Below are 25,155 nucleotides of genomic sequence, written 5' to 3' on the forward strand. Positions count from 1 at the left end.
GTCAACATATGCTCTTATGTAAATATAATTAGCAGAAATAAAATAGGGTTTATAAATTTATTTTTAATTTAGTAAATATCTACTTAAATCCAATTATTTTCCATTAAATAAATATTTACTAAATCAAGATGATTGTAAAATATATTATTTAGAGAAAATTCAAGAACACTATTTTAACAATTTCATTAAGGTATATAATACTAAACTCTAAATATATTATATCTACATTATATTATTTAGTCATTTCATATTTAAGATACATAAATTTCTGTACATTTTTTTAATTTTGTGTATTTACATAAATTTAAACGAAAACGGTATTATTAAAAAAATAATAAATTAATAGAAAGAAAACCGTCTACTAAAATTGTACATAATAAAGGAAATACTAAAATTTTATATTATTTTGAATGCATAACATTGAATATATATTAAAAATAACCAATAAATATTTGTGTTTTTAATAACATTAATCCTAACAAAATAATTAAATTAATAAACTTTAAATTATTTTCTATTTTTTCGAATAAAATGTTCATTGTTATACTTATTTTGGTGTAATAATTATTTTTTATTATTATATTTTATTTAACAATAATTTAATAGATGTAATTTATTATACTTTCCCAAATATTTTTGTGAAATCAATGCTCCTTGCTACAGAACAGATGGAAGAAGTAAAAAAGAAAAAAACTAGTAGAAAGCAAAAATAGATATTTTATAAAATATTCAAAAAAGATAATGATTTGAATACAAGTGTAAAAAAATGTTTGTAAAAAATAGGACTGAGGTAATAAAAACCTTACAGTTATTCTGATATTATACTTTTTATTGACTCTTTGACAGACCTTGGTAAAAAAGGATATCGATCGTTAAAACTTAGTCCATTTGTCTAATTATATTCAATACTGACGTGCTTTAATTTTAGATTTATAAAATAATATGAATTTAAACACAATATATACTTAATAATTTGAGACTTATTTCATATAAATAAAAACAGAATATGTAATGTAAATTCATATTTGACATAATATTATAAAGATTAATTAATTGATTTTAATACTTATCTAGAAACATGTAGCAAAAAGGAAATTGAAAACGAAGGCTACTACAAATCATATGCATTTTTTAATAAAAAAAAAATCTTTTAAAAATATTTGACCAATTTCTTCCATTTTTCGCCTTATTAGCCCATAAGATAATATAGGAAATATAATATAATAAATAAAAATAATTTATAATATTATTTATTTCTTTATTATATTAAAGATAAAAGTAAGCAAAGTATTTTTAAAACAAAATACTTTTGCATAAATATTAAGTTTATCATTTACATTTTAACATTAGTAAAAATACATACAAATAATAATTTCTAAAATTAATATCGCTAAAAAGTATTTAATCTCCATTAATACATATAAAAAATAAATTTCACGATTTTTAGAGTTCTAATTATCTATCAAAGAATTAAGCTTTTATATATCTTCATCATACATACGAATAAGCATTGTAAATTAATATTTATCATTCTGCAACAAATATCACAATTCTAATTAAAATTATTATTTATATATATATATATATATATATATATATATATATATATATATATATATATATATATATATCATTATTTATATATATATACATTACAAAAAATTTATATTTTTAAAATATTACATACATATTATAACAATTGGTAGATTTAAATTTAAATCGAATATTTATAATATCAACTTTAAATTCAATTTGATATTTAAAAAATTTTCTCGACATTTATAAAAATTTAATATTGTTTATAGTGTATAAATATCTGATGTTAGTCCATTTAATTATTTAAGCAAGCTTAAATATCATGAAACTAGATAAAGTATATTTAAATATGTTATAAAATAAATTTTTGCAATATTGTTTCAATATTGTTATCACATACTTGTTAGGTTGCAACTACCAGTTACTGAATACTTATTATTAAAAAAAAATAATACAAAATTTATTGATAGAATTACTATATCATAATGTACAAAGAAATTTAGTTTTTCGGACGGAAACGTGACATATAAAAGTCACAATCAGAACAATAAATCATTGGCTCAGATACTTGTTTCTTACGGCATAAATGACATGGTATCACTTTAGACATACCGGTTACTGTTAATTTTTGGTCAGTTAAAACATTTTGGTTATTGTTTGCTGAACCTTTAATTTTGCTTTGTATTTTATGTATTTGTTGTGTTTGTCGTTTTATGTGTTTTATTTGTTGCAAATTTTGGCAAGTTGGATATTTCATATGTGATGGTACTTGAACACTCGAAAAATCTTGACTTTGCGAATGTATTATCTGTTGTTGTTGTTCAACATTTTGTGAGTGTCTCATATAATTGTCTATTTTTGGCTGACATGCGATTATAGTTCCAATTTGTAGACATTTCTGTGGAGATGGAATTAGGTGAGTCAATGAGTATTGGTATTTATCTGTTAAATTTGGGGTACATTGATAGTAATTGAAATGCTGATCTTTTTGTGGTTGAGAGATTGTATTTGCTGACAGATATTGTAAATTTTCAGAAAAGTGTTGTGAATCGGAATTTGTTGATTGGTCATTTATCATATTGAATTGATTTTTTTTATGTGGTTGTTGTTGTTGAGAAATAATTGAATTTGCACTTTCATTTTCTATTTGTTGATTTATAGAATTTTTATGTTGCTGTTGTATTGTTATTGGACTTTTACTTTCTTCCTGAAATATTTTACTAATAATATTTTGTTGCTGTTGAGATGATAGAATTTGCTTGCGCATTTGATTATTTTGTTGATCTATCTTATAACATGATGGATACGTAGTTTTCAAGCAATCACCTTTAGGATATAAACTATTTTGAATACATTGTTCTTGTAATAATATAGAATAAGGACTTATTGATTGTTGAGTTTGAGGGAAAATAATATTTTGATGCTTTGAGCGCAATGTTTGAACTTCAGGATATGTATTTTGTGTATAAAGAATTCGTTGAAATGATGGACAAGTTGTAGTAACGTTTGGACTATTCGAAGCGATTGAACACTGTTCATTTCGTATGTCCTCACAATTACTTTCACAAAACGGATATAAATTTTGATTTTCTCGATTTCCTTCCTCACTCAAATTTAAATTTCCTAAATTAGATTCAATATGTTCTGAACGTGAATTAATGCATTTTAATTGGTCTTGAAAGAGAGTTGTAAATGTATTATCAGCTTCGCTTTTTAACGGTAATGTATGTTGTTGAAATTTCATAGAAATATTTAATTCACTGTTCATTTCAGTTTTTTGTAAACATTTTATTTCTTGTAATACTTGTGCTGTTTCTGGTTTATTCTTTGCTGATCGGAGTACTCTTTGTAAAATTGGATTTGGAATATATGAATTTTTTTCATCGTCTTCAGCAGTAGCAACAAGAACAACTTGATCACAAAATGAAACAGTTTTTTTTTTACCAATAGGTTTTTTAATTTTAGGGTGTACAATATCATCGTTATTAGGTAAGATAGTAACATTTTGAAGTGTATTTTTCATGGCAACATCACTAATATCATTCTCTGGATAATCAACAGGTAATCCATTTTCATGTGGTAAAGTCAAAGACATCGATAAAATAGTTGCATTTAATTTATTTTCATTTCCTGTAGGGGAATCGTTTATCATATAAGCTTTAATATTTGGACTTAGTGATGATTCAATAGAAGGATTTATAACTTTATTTAGATGTTCATTTTCTAGTTTATTTGTTATAATATTATCTTTGATATTTTTGGTTAATTTAGGATCTTCTAATTTTGGATAATCTTGAGTGATTGTAACAATTGAATTTGAAAAAATGCGATTATGTGACTTAATATTTTCAACTTTCTGTTCAAATTTTGCAGCTATATCTCTAACTGAAGATACAATTGTCCGTGAATAATCAGTAACATCATGTCCAATATCTGTGTTTATTATTGAGCCTATTTTAAGATCATTGGTTCTGGCAATATTAAGATTTATAGTATTTAGTGTAGAATTCATTCTTGTTTTTGGAATATCCTGATCTAGTAATTTCTGTTGTTTAAATCGTCTTTCAGCTTGCTTCGTTTGTAGTTCTTCTATCCATATTTTATTTTGATTTTTTTTATTTTCATCAATGTGAGACTCTTTTCTTTTTTCTACAGCCTTACAAATACGCATTTGCTCTCTTTTCAGTTTCAACTGACTTAAAAGATTAGTAATGTGGTGGGATTCATATTTGTATTGAGTATGGTTTTGAGATTCTTGGAAATGTATATTTTCATTTAGTTGTATTTGATTAATATTTTCAATTGGTGACGGGGGTGGTGGAAAATCATCGCTTCCGTCTTGTGAATAAGAAACTAATGGTAGAATTGGATATGGTGGAGGAGGAAATTCTTCACTGAATTGTCTTGAATGTGATACAATTCCATTTTCAGGATAAGGTGGAAGGAAATCTGTATTGAGTTTTTGTTTCTCTGTGATTTGTTCATTGTGAATATCAGCCTGGGTTATAACAAATGTTGGTTCACAAAGAGTACTATTCGCATATTGAACGATGTCATCTTCAGCTCGCTGTTTACTAAAATTGTAAGTATTTTGACGGTTAGATTTTGATATTTTATTTGGATTCTTCTCTAAATTGTAAGTTGCACCAAGTGATGATGAATGTAACTTTGAATCACAGTTTGTATAATTTGATATTGAAGGATTTGTTTGCAATGGATGTTTAACGCTCATCTGAGTCCAGTAGTCGTTAGTCTATAAATTCATAAATATTAAAATTAATTAAAAATTGCAAATTTTTATTTTATTATCCAAATATAAATATGGTTTAACGATATTAATGTTATGTATGATCGATTTTTATATTTTAAATAAAATATAATCAAAAACTAAAAAGTAATATTAATTAATTTTAAATAATGTAAATTATATTAAATAATTTGAATGTTTAATAATAAAATTTGTATCTTTTTTATGGCTTATTTATAGTTAAATATGACTTAGTAGAAATAAATAATGACCTGAGATTGTGTTTGGTAAGGAATATTCTGCTCTTTTGTAAGTCTAGAGAAAATTTTATCTGCCTGATATTCGCTATTATGTACTGGATTTGTCGGTTTCGATTTGCTAAGTTGAGAAGTTGTTCTGAGTGGTGGTGGAGGAGGAACTTTTGTTACTTGTAATACTTTACCAATGTTATTATGAAAATTCTTTTGCATTAGGTGACTTTTGTGTATGTTAGGGTTATTTGAGCCTATTTTATCATTACTAGCGTTCGTGAATTCCAAATGACCCTCAGAAAGATAACCACAGAGACTTTTCGAAGTATTTTTTGAATTGAGTCTGACGTTTAAGTCGTCAATAGATTGTTTTGATAAAATATTAATTAATCCGTTACAATTTGGACTACTTTGACTATTTTGATTTTCTCGTAAATCTGGCATACTTTGATTTTTTCTTTTTGTTAATCCACTCATCAATAATTTTCTTCGAATTCTGTGTTGCTTTTTATTTTGTTTTTGATTAATTAAAGGCAGAGAATTTATCTGTTGGTTTTTCAAATACTTCAATGAATCGTCGACATTATCAAGTTTTTCAGATTTAGATAACTTGGATATCGATTTTGATAAAACAATTGATAATTCTTTAGATACATTTTTATTGCGGTCTTCGCTAAGTGCTCTTTTTTTATTTTTTTTTTCATCATTTAAATGTCTTGAATTCTTAGATAATTCAGTTGTCTGCATCGGACAGTTGTAAAGTATATATTCTTCATCTTTTACAATATTTGCTGCTGTGATTTTCTTTTGCAAACTTTTGTTTTTTGGTAATGTTGCATAAATTTCAATACTTTTTACAATGGGTTCATCTACAAGTGCTGGTATATTTACTAAAAGTTCTCGACTATTTCGTCTAGAATGATTTCCTTTATCGCGACAATTTTGACGTGAATTTTGAATTAATTTACTAGTGTCACGTAAATGTCTATTTTCGTTTTTTTCTGTAATAAAAATAAATTTATAACATATAATTTAAATACTTAAATAGAATAACACATAATATTTAAATTCAATCTTATTTTTAACATATATATGAATTATTATTTTAATAGAACGTTTTACTTACCGTCTTTATTACTATTTATTACTGCCTGTTCTTGTTTGATTTTCTTTTGTAAGTAACTCATTCTTATCACACAAGAGTTATGTTTTTTTTTAGCTAAATCAATTGTATTGGAATTACTGTATGGAATATTCATAGCTTCTCTCGCTTTGCCGGTTGCTGCAGTACACAAAATAACTGCTTTGCCTAAATCTCCAGCCCTTTCGGCTGCTTGAGCTTTTCCCATAAGAGTATCGGTTTCAATCCATAATCGCTCACAGTCAATTGTTGATATTTGTTGTTCGGGTATTTGTGCAAGCTTCGTGGGTTATAAATTATTATGAATTAGAATAATTTTTAATAAATAACCCTTTTAATTCTTAGATATAATGAAAATATAATTAGTCATACAAAAAATAATTTTAAAAGTAAAATAATACACCTGAAGATTATGTTTAAGACTCTGTTGAAGTGGCAGGCTGTCTGTAGAAGATAAAGAATAAGAATCATAACCAGCATCGTAATGAGCACTGTTATTGTTGGAGAATTCAACAGATTTATATAAAGGACTTTTAGGCATGCCAGTATTTTTATGCATCTTATTAACAATATATAGGTATGGATTATCCATTGTTGTTGATGAACTAGATGAAGCACTATTACGGTCGCCTGACCAATTACCCGAATCCCGTCGCTGTGAAATGTTCAAATGTTCACGTATGTTTATAATATCTTGAGGTGAACAGGCAGAGTTAAGACTATGTGTTAATGCAATTTGTTCTTTTTGTTGATGTATAACATTTTCAACTCTTTGTCCGCCAACATATTTTGAATCAATATTATCATTAACAATATCGATACCCTGTAAAAATTAATTTTTAGCATTTCTTACTTCTATTTTTTATTAATTTACTCTTTAATTATTTTTAATCATTAATTTACATTAATACTACAACTAATAACATAATATTTAAATAATTTATTATAATTCATTTATAATTTGATTAAATTTACTTGATTACTGATATTGTTTGGTATATCTATAAGATTTTGATAGTCACTCAATATCAGTTTTTGTGTGTAAATGTAAGATGGACTATCTGGGTTTGGTGTTATCGCTCGTCTTGCTGTATTACTAACTGATGGTTTTTCCGGATTAGGTGTTATCGATCTGCTCTTGTTATCACTCCCTTCATTATTTATTATATTAATTTTTGATACATTCTTCATATTAGTCGGAGACGTGCAAGGTGACGTATATAACAATAGTAATGGTTGATAGCGTCGACGACAACATTGATCAATGACCTGTTCCCATCGGGGTCCTATTTCCTTGACGTTTACATCGTCAAAATATATCCATCGCTTTAGTTTTGTGTGGAAAAAGAAAGTGGAGTAGTGTTTACCGTAATAGGTTATAACACCTACAAGATTGTGGACTACTGATGTTCGCCAGTGTGAATCAACTACGCTATGAAATACATCACTAAGTCGCAAAGATATGTTTATGGTAGCAAATACATCAATTATATGCTGAATAGTAGGACGCTCACTGTCCCACACTATACCAATTGAAATGATTTCTGGACGATTTATCAATGTTCGACAAATCTGGATTTTTGCTCCACAAGAGTTCTATAAAACGGAATAAAAATATAAATGATATAAATATAATATATAGTCTTTCAATTTTCTTATTAAATTATATATTCAGAAATTTTTTTTTATTTAAGTAGTAAATTTAAACAGTAAATTATGTTTATAATGAAATGAAGTTCATTAAACGATTGTCACCTTATCTATTCGTATTTTGTAAATACATATAAAATATGTTATTTAATTAGGCTTTTATAACATTAACTTACGGGACATTCTCGAATATTTCCCATACCACTAGCATGACGTAAAAGTTGACCAAATAAATTAGGATTGTTTTGAGAAGATAGTAAATTATGTCTTGCTTGCAATGTTATTGTTGACGCTGATACGTAGTGAATCATCTATAAATAAATTATTATTATTTTACCAACTTACTTTACTTGAATATTAATATATCAAGGTAAAAATATACCGTAATAAATAAAAATGAAATTAATATATATTTAAAATATTGCTTGAAAATTTTTGTTTATTAATTCCGAAAATTTATGTACACAACTTCTGTTTTTACTCTCTTTGTTTTATTAATTTAATTATAAAATACTATTAATTATAATAAATATAATTTAGTGTGGAAAAAGTATATATTTTTGATTTTATTATTTTTATAAAATGTTAATATTATATAATTATTATGAATATTCTATTAAATTTTATTATACTAATTTATTATAACTTATACTTGAAAAAAAATTATTAATAACACAAATTTTATATATATTTAAAACCTAAATCAAATAAAAATAATCAAATTAAATAAATCAATTTTTGTTTATTTATTGATACAGTAGAATACATTTAAAATTTATAAATTATAAAAATAGTGTTCATGAAATTTGGCATTTGAAATACACGGTTAATTAAGAAATAAAACTAAGTCACAATACTGTACAAAATCAGAATACAATATATAAAATTTAATTAAATCAATCTACCTTCCCGAAAGTAACCATTATCTACACTTTTTCACATTTTTGTTTACTATGCTTTGTTCATAACATATTTTCATATACACAATCATTTATTGCTGATTTCATTAGTTTTCCTTTTTTATTTAAATCTTAATTTCAGAGTGAGAATTTATGAATTTTCAGATAAAATATATGACAATTTACTAAAAAATGTATATATTTTTTTTGTATATTTTTTTAAGACAAAATTGAGAAACATGCGCGTGCCATTATTCACTTGTTTAAAAATCATTGATTTTATATACATTCTGTATTTGAGATACATATATATCTTTTTAATCGATCAAAATAGCTTTAATTTATGTGAAAACTGAGATATCGTTTTCAGTATTTTTATATGAATTCGACTCAAATTAAATGCAAGTTCGTTTTTATTAATTAAAATTCATATTAATTTTTCAAGAAAAACCAAGAGATATTAATTTTTCTATATAATTATAATTACCGTATATAGCTAAACAAAAATATCATAATAAAGATGTATTTCTCTTAAGTAATAAGTAAAAACTTTGTAAATTTTATGTAATCAACATAAACTAATATTTTCTCAAGTAATATTTGAATAATAATTAAATTAAATAATTATAAAGTTTTATTGAATTTTTATATCAATAAAATTTATTCATTATTTATTTTAAATATACTAACCTGTGTGAAAGGTAAAGGTTCTGATGTTGCACCACAAACTCCACATACGCTTTGTTCGACAAGAATCATAGCAAATTTCTGATGTGGTATACAATGTCGTGCATTACACATATCCGCTGTCTCACTGCTTGCAATATGAAGGTGAATACGTAATAAAATGGTTTCCTTTATTATAAAAATCATATACATTATTTTTATTAAAAATTTAGTAAGAAAAAGTTCGACTTAAAAAAATTCAAGCAATTAATTCTTGTATCATTATATAAAGTTATTTTATAATTATGTAAAGACAATTATTTATGTACTACTACTAATAGAAACATTAATGCAATTTAAGAATTAATACGAAGTCTACGATAAGTCTAACATTTAATTTTACAAAGCAATTAAAAAAAAAAAAACTAATAGGACACAAAAAATCTCAATGTACATTAATAGGATAATACTCACAAAGCATTCTGTAGCATCATCCATAAAATCAAATTGAAATTTTTGCTGATCAAGGAAATTCTCTGCAAGAATTCGATGTAGTGCATCTAACGGCAATGTGCTTTCTTGAGAAAATTGTAACTGTGAAAACAAATCCTAAAACACAATAATAGAAATATTTTTTTTCACATTCAACTTATATATATATACAAAAAAATATGTGTGTGTGGATGTGTATGTATGTGTTTAATTGCTAATTTGAAATAAAGTATATAAATTTAATGTAATATTGGCCATATCATAACAATACCTATTTGATTTTACAGAACTATATTTATATCAAATAAATTAAATAATATCATGAAATGGAACAATATTTATGAATATATATATTCTGTACACGTAACAGAAACTTTTCTTTTATGACTTTAATTTTACAAACAATAACAAAATTGTTAAAAATTATACTTTCACTGATAATGAAAACAAAAATAGGAAAAAAATAAATAAATAAATAAAAATAAAATAATAAATAGTTAAAAATAAATAGAGATAAATAAATAAATAAATAAAAATAACTAAATAACAATAAATAAATAATAATGAATGGATACAATAAAATATTAGTATCCTTATCTAAGTTTACTTTGTAATAATTCTCATTCTTTATACTATTATTGACTATACAAAATTCTAATTATATCTCAATTATAAAATGAAATTCTTTCATTTGTCCTTTCAATTGGACTTAATTAAATTAAAATTCATTATAAATTTAATTACATTAAGTATATTATTTTATATATGATAAAATTAATAAAATACTAAGATAAGAAAAGATTTATTTTGGGGCAGAATAAGAAAGACGATAAAAATAAAGAAGAAAAATATAAGAAAAGTGATAAATAAATGAAAAGGGAAGATATAAACAAATGAAAAATAAAATAAAAGAGTATTATTAGATACTAATATTAGTATTAGTAGCTATTAAGTTCTTTTGCTTTTTTGCACTTTACATCCAAACAATCGTTTCAAAGACATTAATATTTTATAAATTACATCTTTTTTCTGAATTTTCGTATCTAATATATTTTCATTATAAAAATAAGTTGGTATTATTATTTATTCTGCTACAAACTTTGTTATTTTTAATTAACATTTAAGTGTACCTGTATAAATAAACATAAGCGCAAACAGCCTTGAAAGATCCTTATCGTTTTTACATAGCGTTTACTTCGATATGCAACTTTTTTTTTCTGTTCACGATTATAAAATTTATAGAAATATCTGAATATGCTACTAACATAAAAGAAAATGCTTAAAGGAATAAAAATACTATCTTATACACTGATTTTTTTGTACTTCTAACATTTTTTTTCGTATTAATTGTTTGCGGCAGGAGCTTCAATTGATATCAGTATAATATATTTCGACATAATTTTTATCGTAATAAGTAGGGAATGCAAAATAATGGTACTACAGTTTATATAGAATTTCCTTGAAAACTGAAAAAACTGAAATCTCCAAATTGTATATTTATGCATATTGTCGATATTTCATTTTTACGTATTCCTACAAAAACACTCATCATAAAAATCAATCGCTACAGTTTATATCTGAATTTTGCATTGTGCAGTTATTGGAGCCTATTTACATACTCTTGTATCGACGGAAAATCACAATTCTTTTCATTGGATAACTCTTTTTTTAAGCCATTACTCTTTGTTTTATTACCTTTGTCAGTATGTACAATTAGTTCCGTTCGGATCTTACTTTATAAGTAGATTAGTACAAATATAAATTGTAAATAAAATGTACAGAGAAAAATATTATAGATTATATGATAAAAATTATATACAATAATTAGTAACCAATCTCATATCAATAAGAAATGGATGGATTCAAAAAATCAATAAGAATTCAGAAATCAATAAGAATAATAAAAAATACATATAATTGAATGGAATATATATAGATATGAATCTGTTTTCTTATTGCATAAATAAGTATATTTAAAGATTTATTTGGATTTATGTAAAATTATATATAACTATTATATGTCATTAATTGTTATATTAATTTACATTAAGTAATTAATTTAAATTAAATATGATATACAGTATTAAAAAAAGTATATACTTTGAAAAAAAGAACATCATTAAAAATTAGATTTTATTTATATTTTTAATATCATAAATTAGTTAATCTACTACGTAAACTAATTAGACATTAAATATTTAATATACATATTATTCACTATACAACAACGTTAACAATTTATAGATATATAAAAATAATATCATAGGAAGTATAAAAAATATGTAATTTATTCCATAAAAATATATGCAAATATAATTTTGAAATTTATGAATTTAAAATAAATAATTTTTTATATTTCATTAAAATCGTTTTAATATTTTTTCTCTTTTTATTTTGATTAAATATATAATGTTATTTTTAAGTATTTAATTATATTTTTGTAGCCATCTAATAAAAATCGATTACAATAATTTATATTAACGATCAATTCTACAAGAACCCACTTAATGAAACTTTAGTTAAATAATTAAAAATTTAATTGTTTAAAATATTGAAACACTTTATAAATCTTTAATAAAATAATAAATTCTACTTAAATTGTAAGTAATCTATAAATAATTTTTATTCATTAAATCGACTGCAATAGTGCCATTATAAACCATATTGTAACTTTGTAAATACATATGCAAATTATCGTAAAACTGATATTTTACATCATGCAAAAGTGTTAACTTAAAAAAAAATTTTTTAATTATAAAATTGCTATTTAGTATTTAATTATTTTCAACATTCGTTTTAAATTAATATAATAATTAAACAATTAAGAATGTATATTTTTCTCATATTATATAGATGTTATTACGCGGCATTAGTTAAAATGGCATGTTAATCATATAATGTTAGTTTCATTCAATATTCATTTATTCAGTTTTATCTTCAAATTCAGAGGCAATGATTTATATTACAACTTACCATGTATAAGTAGTATTTTATTAATATAATTATTAGATTAATAGTTAAAAATTAATGTTTTTTTTATTATCAACACTTTACACGAATAAATAATAAAATAATTTAAATTTTCTTTTACCAGATCAATATAAAAAATTGAAGGTAATAAGGTTCTGGTATAAAGATATTTTTAAATAATTGAAGTTTTAAAAGTCTTTTATTTCCGAAAGGTAGTTACGATTAAAGGGTAAAAATAATTATATTACTAGCGTGTCTTGAATTTTAATTTGGTGTAAACTATTATAATTGCTCTAGTAATTAAATTGATGATTTAAAACGTATTAATTACTATTCTATTAGTAGTAAGTAATATTCATTACAAAGATGCTTATACAATTTATATTATTCAGTTCTTATATTATTTCAATTTCTTATAGTTTTTAGGTATCTATAATTTACTTACAAGAAAATCAAGTTAGTCTATACATTCAATAAATACTATTGATTATCCATGATTAAAACACTTATTTAATTTTGATTTCAATATATTTCGTCAAAAAATACATGTTATAATTTTATTTTAAAATAATATTTATATGTAATATACTTCAGTGGTATAACATATGGAACCGCTTGAATATTTATGGAAATCTTCATTCTATACTGTCGGTACAGGTATTTGTGACAAAATTATTCTGAAATTTATCTTGTAGTGATATCACTAAACTTGTAATAATAGGCATTTTAATATTATCATCATTATATATATCAGTGTTATAACTGAAATCACATGCGATGTTATTATTTAGTAATTATTATATATAGTATAGAAAGTAATTACAAGAAATAAAGAATAATAATTGTTATATAAATATTGTTTTTAATGAAGATTATAAATAATATAATAATATGAATAATAAAAAAAAATCTACTTAAAAAATGTAAAATACGTAATTATAGGAAAATTCATTTGAAATAATAATTAATTATTAATAATATATGCTAGTAAATAAATAGATATCTATTATAATTATATAAAAACATTAATATCCTAAAATTTATAATTTTTTTGTATTATAAAATTACATCAACATAGAATTAATTTATAAAAGTAAATATAATTTTTATGAACATACAATAACAATTTTTACCATATCCAGGATTTTGAAAAATTGTTATAAAGAGTATTGAAAATCTTTTTGACTGATGTACATATTTATAGAAATAATTTAAGTATATAAGTAACTGTGAAATGCCAGGAAGTTTTTATCGTATTTCGCTTTCTTTTTAACTGAGATTTTAGAAAAAATGTATAGGTGTATAATATTATATAAATTTTATATACATTATACAAAAAATATAATTATTCATTAGATACATATGATTCCTTTTTAAAGTATATTTTCATGTCCTTTTCTTACACTTTTTCTTTAGAATAAACATTAATTTTTATACTAAAATTCCTTATTAAAATAAATGGTAATTAAACCTGTATTAAATAATAAATAAACTATTATATGCTATTATAATACATATAACAATATTTTTAAATCTAATACATTTTAAGATAAACAAATATATAAAATTATTATTTTTATTTAAGCGATTTTTATAATTTCCAAATTATTTTTATATTTAAAAATACATTCATTTAAAAAAAAATAAAACTTTGTTACTTAAATGATTTTAAATTTAGATTTAAAAATTTTAATTGCTATATTTTAATTTAAAATAATTTACACATTATTTTTCAAAATTTTCTGTTTTGTGTAGTAGACTGTTTTTCATTTTTTTACACTACAAGTCAGTTTACTATGAATTTATAAATTCGTCTTCGAACCATATTAGATTTGTCGATAAAGAGGGACAGGAATACACTACATGGATTTTGCATTAAGTCACATCTACATAGTGATAAACGTTCAATTATCTAATACTAAGTTACTAATATTTAAATTATTTTCCATAAGATTAAAAAGATATACCAATACATTTTTCTTTTTCCTTTCTTTTTCTGATTTATCGTTAAATTTTATTTTATTTTCAATAATCAAACAGTATTATTTCTCAAAGATTTACTTTCGATAAAATTATGGATTTACTGTGCCAATTTACTTTACCAAACATATATATTGTATAAAAGTATAGTAAATTAAAATATACATTTAAAGATTAAAAATGACATAATGAAGGTGTTACAATCATGTCTGTTTTATTCTATATTTTAGATTATTCATTTTAGCAATTATTCTATTATTATTATTTTTTATTGCTGTTGTTATTATAAATATTTATTATACTTTATTTTGGAATGTTTTAATTAAAACCAATAAATCTAAGACCCGTAAAAAAACGAATGTCAAAGTACAGATGAAGATATAGATGAATATACACAGAACTGTCATGTATACAGATACGTCACTAATAAAGCATTCTCAGACTTCCTATAGTATTCATACCAGTAGATCTTAAAAGTATCTAATGAAATGATATGTAAAATAAAGACATTCAACTATAATTCTAATTATTTTTTAATACTATATAGTTGTAAAGTTAAGTAAAATAAAACTTGATCAGTACACCCAAACAATAAATAAGATTGTTATTATTTTAGCTTTTAAATTTTTAGAATAACGTTCCTGAACTTTATTAATTCATTAAATTTTTATTTCTTAAAAAATTAACTTCTACTTAATAAATGAATTATTCTTTTACAATAAATTATATTGCACATGTGTTTATTTTCCAATGATTAAATTTATATTACAATTTTCTTCCGATTCTGTCACTTCATACATTTCAACAAACTAATATTTAAATCGTTACATGTTAAATAACTATACTACCTTTTTAGTCTTTATATAGCAATACATTGATTAAGATATAAAAGCGGCCTTTATGCACAACTTGCTAACATTTATTAATAATATGATATATTTTATATTATTTACGATATCTAGAAATATTACAGAACTAAAAAGTTTAGTCAATAAAATTATGCATAATTATATTTATTTCATAAATAAATGCATGAATTGCAAATATTCTACTTTATTTTTCTTAAAGAAAGTAATTACTATATACAAATTAAATTTTTTAATATTTTAGAGAAAGGGTTTAGGCTTCATTAACTATGAATTATATCCATTTCTTTAAACTAGGATAATCTTTAGACATTTTAAATCATTTATGTATAATTTTTTATATTTACTGTGGATTAGTTTGTTAAGATTTAATTTTTCTTGACTATAATATTGCTACATCATATTGATTGTATTAAGGTACATTCATTCTATCGAAAGTTCTGGACTCATACAAATATTTAAATATCAATAAAAACTATATCTATAGTGTATATATATATATATATATATATATATATATCTACACTATAGGCATCTATAGTGTAAATAATCCTAAATATGTGGAATCACGATAAAAAAGAATCTCAAAGGAAAAATAAGTTATATTACATATGTGATTATAGTGTTTTAACATAATTGTCATAATAATACCAGAAAGAAATTCCATGTGCAATATATTTATATTTTTTGGGATTTGAAACCACTGACAATATTTATTTGTCTATATGATTTTGATCTAAATTATTTTTCTACGTGATGAAGATTTTAGTATAAACTTACCCTTAATGCGCAGACTATACAAGATTCATTTGTGCAAGCATGAACAGAAATTTCTCTAAAGTTACGACGAAATATATCGAGATGCCACAAAATCTGTAAAAAATATGAAACTTAACCAATTTTATTATTTAATCTGATAATTATAATAAAATAAGAAAATTAAAAATATACACTAACAAAGAATTAATATATTTAATATTTAGATTAAATTTTTTTTTTAATTAATTATATTCATAATTTTCTACATATTATCGTGAGGTTTTATTATGATTAAGTTATGTTATATTGCTTAAGCAAGCAATCACTCGAAGATGATCATATCATTACTTACATACTTTAAGTTTAGATATAAATATTCAGTATATTCTTATCGTTATTGTTTAATATAATTTACAAAAAAATTTAATGTATTTCTAATTGTTATAGTAATGTTATTTTTAATCTAAAAAATAAGTTGCAATATTTTTTAATTAATTAATTCTGTGCAAGTAATAATGAGGTTAAATTCTTTAAAGATTTATCAAATCCTCTGGGTAATGGAAAATCAAAGCACGAAAGATAAAAAGAACGTATATTATCTCCAACATTAATCAAAGAATTAAAACTATTTTTAAATAAAAAAGATGATGATAAAAAATTGAAATAAAAAAGGTATTAAGTACATATCTTTTAAAATATAAATGCTATTAGTAAATTAACTTATAGCATTAATAGTATTTATGAACTATATATGTACAAGTTGTATCATATAAGACTTATTTTCATTATCCCATTTTTCATGACCTACATAATAATACATTTTTTTATTATTAAAGAAAAAATTGGAATAAAAACGATTTGAAAAAAAAACATGAATGTATATATATATATGTATATATATATATGTGTGTAAAAGTAGAAATTATCATAATAATGTTCTAATTTGAAAAACACATGCTGAATGTTAAATTAAAACCTTAATATATTTATGACTGTTTCGGCTTATTATATTATATTCAGGAATTTAATAATGTATATATACATAATATTAAATATAAATTGTATGACAATATTTCTGAAAATATACTGGTAAAAAATGTTCCTATATTTAATTAATATTTTTAATTCAACTCAATTTTATATATATAAATTATTTGTAATTTTATTATAATATAGTTGGTAATTTAACAAAATATTTAACGAAATCTTCGTATGCATAGTGAAAATATACAGGAGTTATATGTATATTATAATAAACTTAAAGAAATAATTAATTACTTCCTATAATTTTAATTAAAATTAGTTATTAATTAGTTCTATATATAGATAAATTAGAATAACTAAAATATTTATATACATATATCTTTTAGTATATATTAAAGTATATATTTAGTATATATAAAATACATATATCTTTTAGTATATATTAAAGTATGGTACATATAAGTAGTATATATATATGTATATAGTTTATAAATGTAAATAGTATATAGCATATAAAATAGTATAGTACATATAAAAAGCAGAACTGATTCAAATAATAGGATTAGTTTAATTAATTTAATTAATTTATTATTAACATATTTATAAGTTGAATAATAATAATGATTATAGCAATGAAAGAGAGATGGAGAATTTCAAAGAACTTCTACATTATCTGATTTGAATATATACTGATAATCTTTAACAAATTAATTAATTAAACACTTCAGTAATTAATATTAATTTTAATATACTTTTTACTTTTATGTACAATTAGTTTTTGTTTTCTGTAAATAGACCAAACAATTTATAATATAGTTAATTCCAGGAGAAATACACTATTAATTTAATATTAAATGGTAAATATTTTACTTTATTTGTGCACTAAATCAAATCTATGTTTTTATATTAGTGAAATGCAACAATGATTTCAAAAAGATATTGAGTGCAAAGTTTATTGAAAAAAAAAATTACAAATCTTACAATAGTTTACAGATCTTTAAATGAATTTTAGAATAGATGCAGAGGTAATTTTTTTTATTTACTGTAGTTTTGGAAAATTAACTTCATAAAGTAAGTAAAAATTCAATGATTTTATATAGTAAATATAAATAACTTGTATTGTAATATTAAATATTTATTTTGTAAGCAATATAAAAGAGTTGAAATTACAAAACTTACAGGTTTCAAAACGATATTTCTCATTATTATAACAATGGTTAGATATTTGAAATAATTAAAAAAACAAATAATTTCAGAATATTATTTAGAAAATGAATATGCAAACTATACTTTTTATACTATAGGATAATTAACATAATTTTAGATTAAAAATTATGTTCTTTTTACTAGAATACTTATTATGTAATTTTATTTTAATATTACATATAATTAGGATCAAAAGGATTATTGAAAATTATTAAAACAATTTTCATTTAAATATTTATTTATAACTTAACTAGTGAAATAAAATTTCATTCTTCCTTTAAATTATTTTTTAATTTATTATAATTCTTCTCATTTAATATTTGTTTTCTAATATATCAATGAAGATATTAATACAGAAATATTATTTAAATAAATGAAATCAACGTACAATTATAAAAGTATAAACTACCATAAAAACATGTAATATTTCTGATTGAAACTTAATAGTCAATGTAATTTTGTAATGTTAACATTTAAAATTAAAAATTCTTAATGGTAATACAATATTTTCAAAAACATAATAATTATGATTATGATAATGCAAATTTACGTATGAATAAATTACTTATTTCTTAATTAGTTATTATATGCAACATTTCAATTTTATGAGATTTACTGTTATATGACATAATCCTATATAATGTTGATTCTTATCGATGATGTAAATCATTATTAATTTTAAACGTCAATTTGAAGAATAAAAGAGATGTTATTTATAAAATTATATTAATTACACCATTCGTAATATGAGAAAAAATTGTTATAAAATATTACAAATAAGAATGATATACAAATTTTGTTTGTATGAATTTGTATATATAATATTTAAATGCTCTTTCATCTTTGAGTGAATAAACGATGCGGCAAGAGTACAATATCTATTTTATAATTTACAACTTTACTATCAACGTTAATTTATGGGCGATAACTGATGCTATCTCGTCTCCGTCAGTAAATGATGCATTTTACGAGACTAAATTCTACGCTACTTATGAAATATATTTTTAGTTTTAACATATATTTTATATGAAAATGAATATATTAAAAAATTGAAAAGTTTGTTTTCAAATAAAAATGTGCTATTGCTAATATTGTTGTTAATTATTATTTAAATATTCAATTTAGTGCATTTAAATGATTTATTTGTTATTTAGAAATTTGCGAATAATTTGAGAATAAATATTTTTTATCTTTACAAAAAGTATTTTTAAAATTTTTCGGGATTATGATTAGTATCAAAAGTATATAAAAAATCGGGAATATTATTATTTCAATGAAATTTAAATTAAATTGAGACTTATATATTGTGCTGTTGTATTTCTTTAACAAAAAGATGTATTATTACATAATATACATAATATAAATTTTAAAGGCTGTATGAATAAAAAAATATGTATTTTATTTTATTTAAATATGTGTGAAATTGTTATCTTGCTATAATTTTTATTTTCTTTACGTTTCGAAATAGGTTGAATTACATCCTGGCCTACGCTCCAATTTAATTTAGAAACAATTTTTTTTACCTTCTTTTTGAAGTATGATATATATTTCTGAGAGATACTGAATACATTGAACAAGAAATGAAAATAAAAATTAAAAAATATTAAGGAAAAATTTTTAATATTTGTTTTTAAAGAAAAATTCGTATTTTATTTACAAAACAATTGTAAGTCGAAGGCTTATAATTCACATATTTTTAATGGACTTCAAATTTGATTACAAATAGGCTCTTTATTTCATGCAAAGTTTATCATTTAATTGTAAAAATTAATATTATATTTTTTACAGTATTATAAGCATTTTTCAACAATTGTTTTTAAATTTTATAATATCTAAATTTTATCATTTGTTAATAAGTGTAATAATTAATTTAATATATTAAAATTATATCAAATAATTAAGAAGCTCTTCACTGTATTTTATTTAACACAAACCCAAACAGTTTTGCAACAAATTGAGAAATGAAAATGTGCATCAAATATAGGTAAAATATCTCCAAAAAAATTTTTAAAATTATTGAAACCTTGACTATTTGGAAAAGCGCGTGCTTCTTTGATTTCTCTTGCTTCATGATCCAGATCTAACTATTAACGATATTGCAATATGATGCAATTCCAGTGTTCAATTTGAGTTCGATGATAGATAATTTCACTTTTGTGCACACTATAACTGCGTTGCTTTTGTTCTATCACTCATGTTTCTTATCTCTCATTATCTGTGCATTAATTGCATATAATACTTCATTATATGTATATCACAACACAAAACAAATGATAACTATTAAGAAAACTACAAACTTGTCTTAAGGTAGGAACAAAGAAATCAAACGAGGAAATAATGATATATGAAAAAACTGTCAATCACTGAGTTATATTTTAAATATTTATATAAGAAGAAAAAGACTTCTTGCTTAAATGGAAAGCAATACCTCATGAGCCAAGCGTCGATACAATAATACTGCAATAACAAGGATCAGAGGTATTCTGACGATGATAGCGACGCCATTCAACGCCTGGCCAGGTATGAAAGCTTCTTGTTCTCTCATTATTTTTTAACTGCTTTTGTTACAAACTACCAGATCAAAATTTTGGTAGTTTGAAAACAATAAAATGAATATAAATAGTCAAATATAAATAAGTACATCGATAGAAGAGAGAGAGAGAGAGAGAGAGAAAGAAAGAGAGAGAGAGAGAGAAAATACTACAGAAGATGATACTATTTCTTTGATAAACAAAAATTGCTATAGGAAGTGTTTATAGGAAGACAGTTTTACGATGCATATTTTCATAGAAAATGGCGTACAAACACCAAATTAAACTTAAATTAATTTAAGAATTTAACTGTACATGTTGTATCAGGAAACTTAAATAAAAGTATACTACGCACTACTTTACTGAACTTTTAAGAAAATTCAATATACTAATACGACATTAGGTTTAATTCAAATTAAAAATTATATTTAATATTTAAAAACGAAAATTCCATAGTATTTACGAGAATATGAAATAAATAAATAATCTTTAAAATTAACAGGGTATTAAAATGTGCCGTTAAGAAATAATAAATGTTTATCAATAAAAAATTATATTAAACTTGAGTAAAATGGACTCCAATACTATATTAAACTATACACTTCTAACATAATTATAAATAATATATATATATATATATATAATAAAACATCCTTAATTATATCTGTATATATAAATAAATTATTTATTAAACTGAAATTGTAAAAAATTTACATTTTATTTCAAGTATAAAATATATTGATATTATTCAAATTAAACATTTTTTCAATCATAAATGAATTTATTTCAATAAATATTGTTTTGAATAAAATACCACCAGTGTTTAAATAAAAATATAATAAAAACTGTAAATACAAATTTTTTAATGTTTTTAAACTAGTCAATTTCTTTGGGTTACCCAAAAACATATGATAATTTTTGGTTTTTATTGAATATAAAAAAATTTTATATGCAATTATCATCTTAACTAACACGAATAATCAAATAAATATTTAGTATCTAAGCAAATTTAATTTTATTTAAAAATGTATATTTTTTATTTTCACTTGAAATAAAATTTGGTAAAAGAATAATATAGAATAAGAAGTTAAACTAAGCTTTTAATAAATAAAATGATGGAAATTCTTTACGATAACATATGCAAAAATAAAAGACAATTTATATATAAAATCACTATTTCATTAATTAAAAAAGTATAGATGCATCCTTAAATTTTTCATTTAATTTAATAGTTTCAGATTATATTATCAACATACAGTTCCATCTCTATTATGTTCCCATGAGATGAAAACAAAAGTTCTTGGGTGAACTTGATATTGGAGAATTTCGATTAAGAACAAGGAAAATGAGTTGGAAAAAGGTAGAAATGCAAAGATGAAAGTCAAGAAATATTAATAGATAGCGGAAGAGAAAAAAATTATTCAGTGCGACATAAAATGGTAATAACGATTAAGTAATAAATTTCAGCAATAAAATTAATTAATATATTTCAAATATAAAGAATGAGCTATATATAATATTGTTGCATAATTTTCTATTCCTTAGAAATGATACCATTATATTATACAATTCATTTCAGTATAATATATTTATTAATTAAATTAATTAAATTCAAAATAATTTATTAGGTAATTTTTCAATATAATTAAATTCAATTACATAAATGTATTTAGTACCGTTATATATTAAAAGGAATATGTCTATGTATGTAAAGAATTATATGCAATAAAATACTATTGAATTAATTAAATAAGAAATATACTAAGTACGCGTATAAAGATTGTCAATGTAAATTTATTTTCAGCATTTAACTTTTATGTTGTTTTCGGTAAATACATGTAAAAATGCAGTTATTTATTGGTATTCAAATAATTATACCAGTTCAATCATATAGATTAAGTATAATTATTATTTATAAAAATGAAACATCTTGTTTTTTAATTGATATTTTGAACTGAGTAGACCTATAAATAGAAAAACTAATAAAAAATATGTTTATATGTTAATTTTTATTCAATTATGGATATTACTAATTATATAAAGTGCCAATAATATATATTTTTAAACTTTAATAAAAAATTATTAAAATGAGCATTACATCAACAATATTATAAACTCTTTTAAAAAAATTATTAATATGATTACAATATTTTGAGTAATTTTGAGACATACTTATTAAACAATGAAGTTTTTGTTTAATTAAATCTCTATATATTACTTAATTATTTAAATTGACTAATGTATTCTAGTACTACTAATTATCGATAATTTATTCAGAAAAATTTATTTTCAATTTATAAATCTTATTCTGCCTGTTCAGGATTGAACCACCCAATAAAAAATAACAATTTATTGTTTGTTATAATACGATTCCGATACTTTATATTAAGATCAAGGCGCAATATTTGAATTATACGTTACAAAAATTCACTGGACATTTAGCCGCTCACTTTGTCTGCATAGCAACAAATGAAGCTTCTCGAATTTATCAAAGCTTGCTTCCAGAGAATTCACTAAAGCCTCCAAGAATTTATAACACCAAATGTATGCAATCGTATTTAAGAAGCAACGAACGGGGAAGAAAATTAGTCTTGTTGAGTAAGTCCAAATGAAAATAGTGCAAGTCATAACAGTTAATGTTCTACACGTCTTTTACGGGATTCCATGAAAGGTATACCTATTTATTTACATTATTTATTATCTATTGCTGGCCAGCTATCGGTGCGTCCTCCGCAACGTGACGCTAGTCAGACCGCATTGAGAACGACGACATAGACTGGCATCTCCAGCATATTACTCACACTTTTCGTGAACCCTCGCCTATTTCCCCTGACCGTTCACGGCCCACGTTTACCTTATCATATTTACTAGTAGACCTCGGCTTAATTCTCATTAGCAGTGCGAGACTTTACCGGTCATGCAACCCGGGACAATCTTTTCGGGACTGTTATCGATTGAAACAGTTGCAAGCGGAATACAAAAGTGGGAGAGGTATGAGCTCTCGGACAGTTGTTTATAAACACTAGCCAGCGAACTCGAGAAACGTTTCTACGCCGCAAACTCAAATATACGATTATAATTCCGAAAAGTAATCCCAATGAACCTTACAAAGCTATGCCCTATTGATGTCACGACAAATATCGGCATAGCAACAGATATTAGGGCATACCAGATCGCTATGGGCGTCTAAAACTACCATGAGAATATTTAAGGGCTGCACTTGCCACGCAGCGACCAGTCTAGTCTAGTAACAATTACACAGTCAACACGACGGGCTCACTATTCAATCTTTAAGCTTCTCTCTACAGTCATCACTCATTGTAGCGATACACGTACATAATACTCAAACAATAAGCAATCTAACAGTCCAATAGTGATGCCACACTATCAGAATCCGTTAACTAAACGTAAATTAATAACGCGCTAGTATTAACATAATCGAGAGTGAAATTATCGAAATCATACTACATATATTAACGGATCACACCGACGACTATGGCAGCAGCAAACCGGTCCCCTTTAGAAAGCTTCGGTACGACAACAAGCAGCTCATACGCACCGACACTAAAGCAGCAACGATCCAGTCTCACTTAGACGGTTTCGGTACGACAGCGGCGGCTGTCACGCATACTAATACAGTGGCACTTCTCGGTAGGGAAGGAGTCACTCCTCACACCGCGGAGAGTACACACAACTCTCCTCAGCACGTAAACCAATTGAAGAAATATCTCCAAATTATTTGCTCACACCTTCATTCATACACTTTATTATATTTATCTTTAACTACTTATTATATTATTATATTTAATAAAGGAAAAACAAGAAACACTGCATGTATTATTGAATAATTACATTGCCCCTTCCACTTGCCAGCAACACCTCCACCCACCATCAAAGGGAGGTTTTTAGTCTGATCCCAGACAATCCATGCTTTTGTCATTTTTTCATTGATGAGATATAAAAATTAAAAAAAAAAT

At 23.0% G+C, this 25,155-nt stretch overlaps 1 protein-coding gene across 1 annotated transcript; it reads right to left on the reverse strand.

Annotated features, from left to right (window-relative positions):
• Positions 1–1,874: 1,874 nt before the first annotated feature.
• Positions 1,875–21,161, reverse strand: ec (ubiquitin specific peptidase echinus). The gene is made up of 10 exons (XM_011504408.1): positions 20,671–21,161; positions 16,479–16,571; positions 9,865–9,999; positions 9,415–9,579; positions 8,002–8,136; positions 7,151–7,771; positions 6,579–6,998; positions 6,161–6,455; positions 5,056–6,035; positions 1,875–4,789 (listed from the first exon to the last, which is right to left on the reverse strand). Exons 1-10 carry the CDS (start codon positions 20,716–20,718, stop codon positions 2,036–2,038), a joined length of 5,646 nt encoding a protein of 1,881 aa, XP_011502710.1. The 5' UTR covers positions 20,719–21,161; the 3' UTR covers positions 1,875–2,035.
• Between the last annotated feature and the right edge of the window lie 3,994 nt (positions 21,162–25,155).

The sequence above is a fragment of the Ceratosolen solmsi genome, unplaced genomic scaffold (genome assembly GCF_000503995.2).
Source record: "Ceratosolen solmsi marchali unplaced genomic scaffold, CerSol_1.0 scaffold17, whole genome shotgun sequence".
NCBI lineage: Eukaryota > Metazoa > Arthropoda > Insecta > Hymenoptera > Agaonidae > Ceratosolen > Ceratosolen solmsi.

Coding starts and splice junctions, on each gene's coding strand:
- ec (XM_011504408.1), bottom strand. CDS start 20,718: ATGAAGCAAGAGAAATCAAAGAAGCACGCGCTTTTCCAAATAGTCAAG. Junction 6,036..6,160: donor AATAAATAGTAATAAAGACG/GTAAGTAAAACG, acceptor TTTTTATTACAG/AAAAAAACGAAAATAGACAT. Junction 4,790..5,055: donor CTTACCAAACACAATCTCAG/GTCATTATTTAT, acceptor ATGAATTTATAG/ACTAACGACTACTGGACTCA.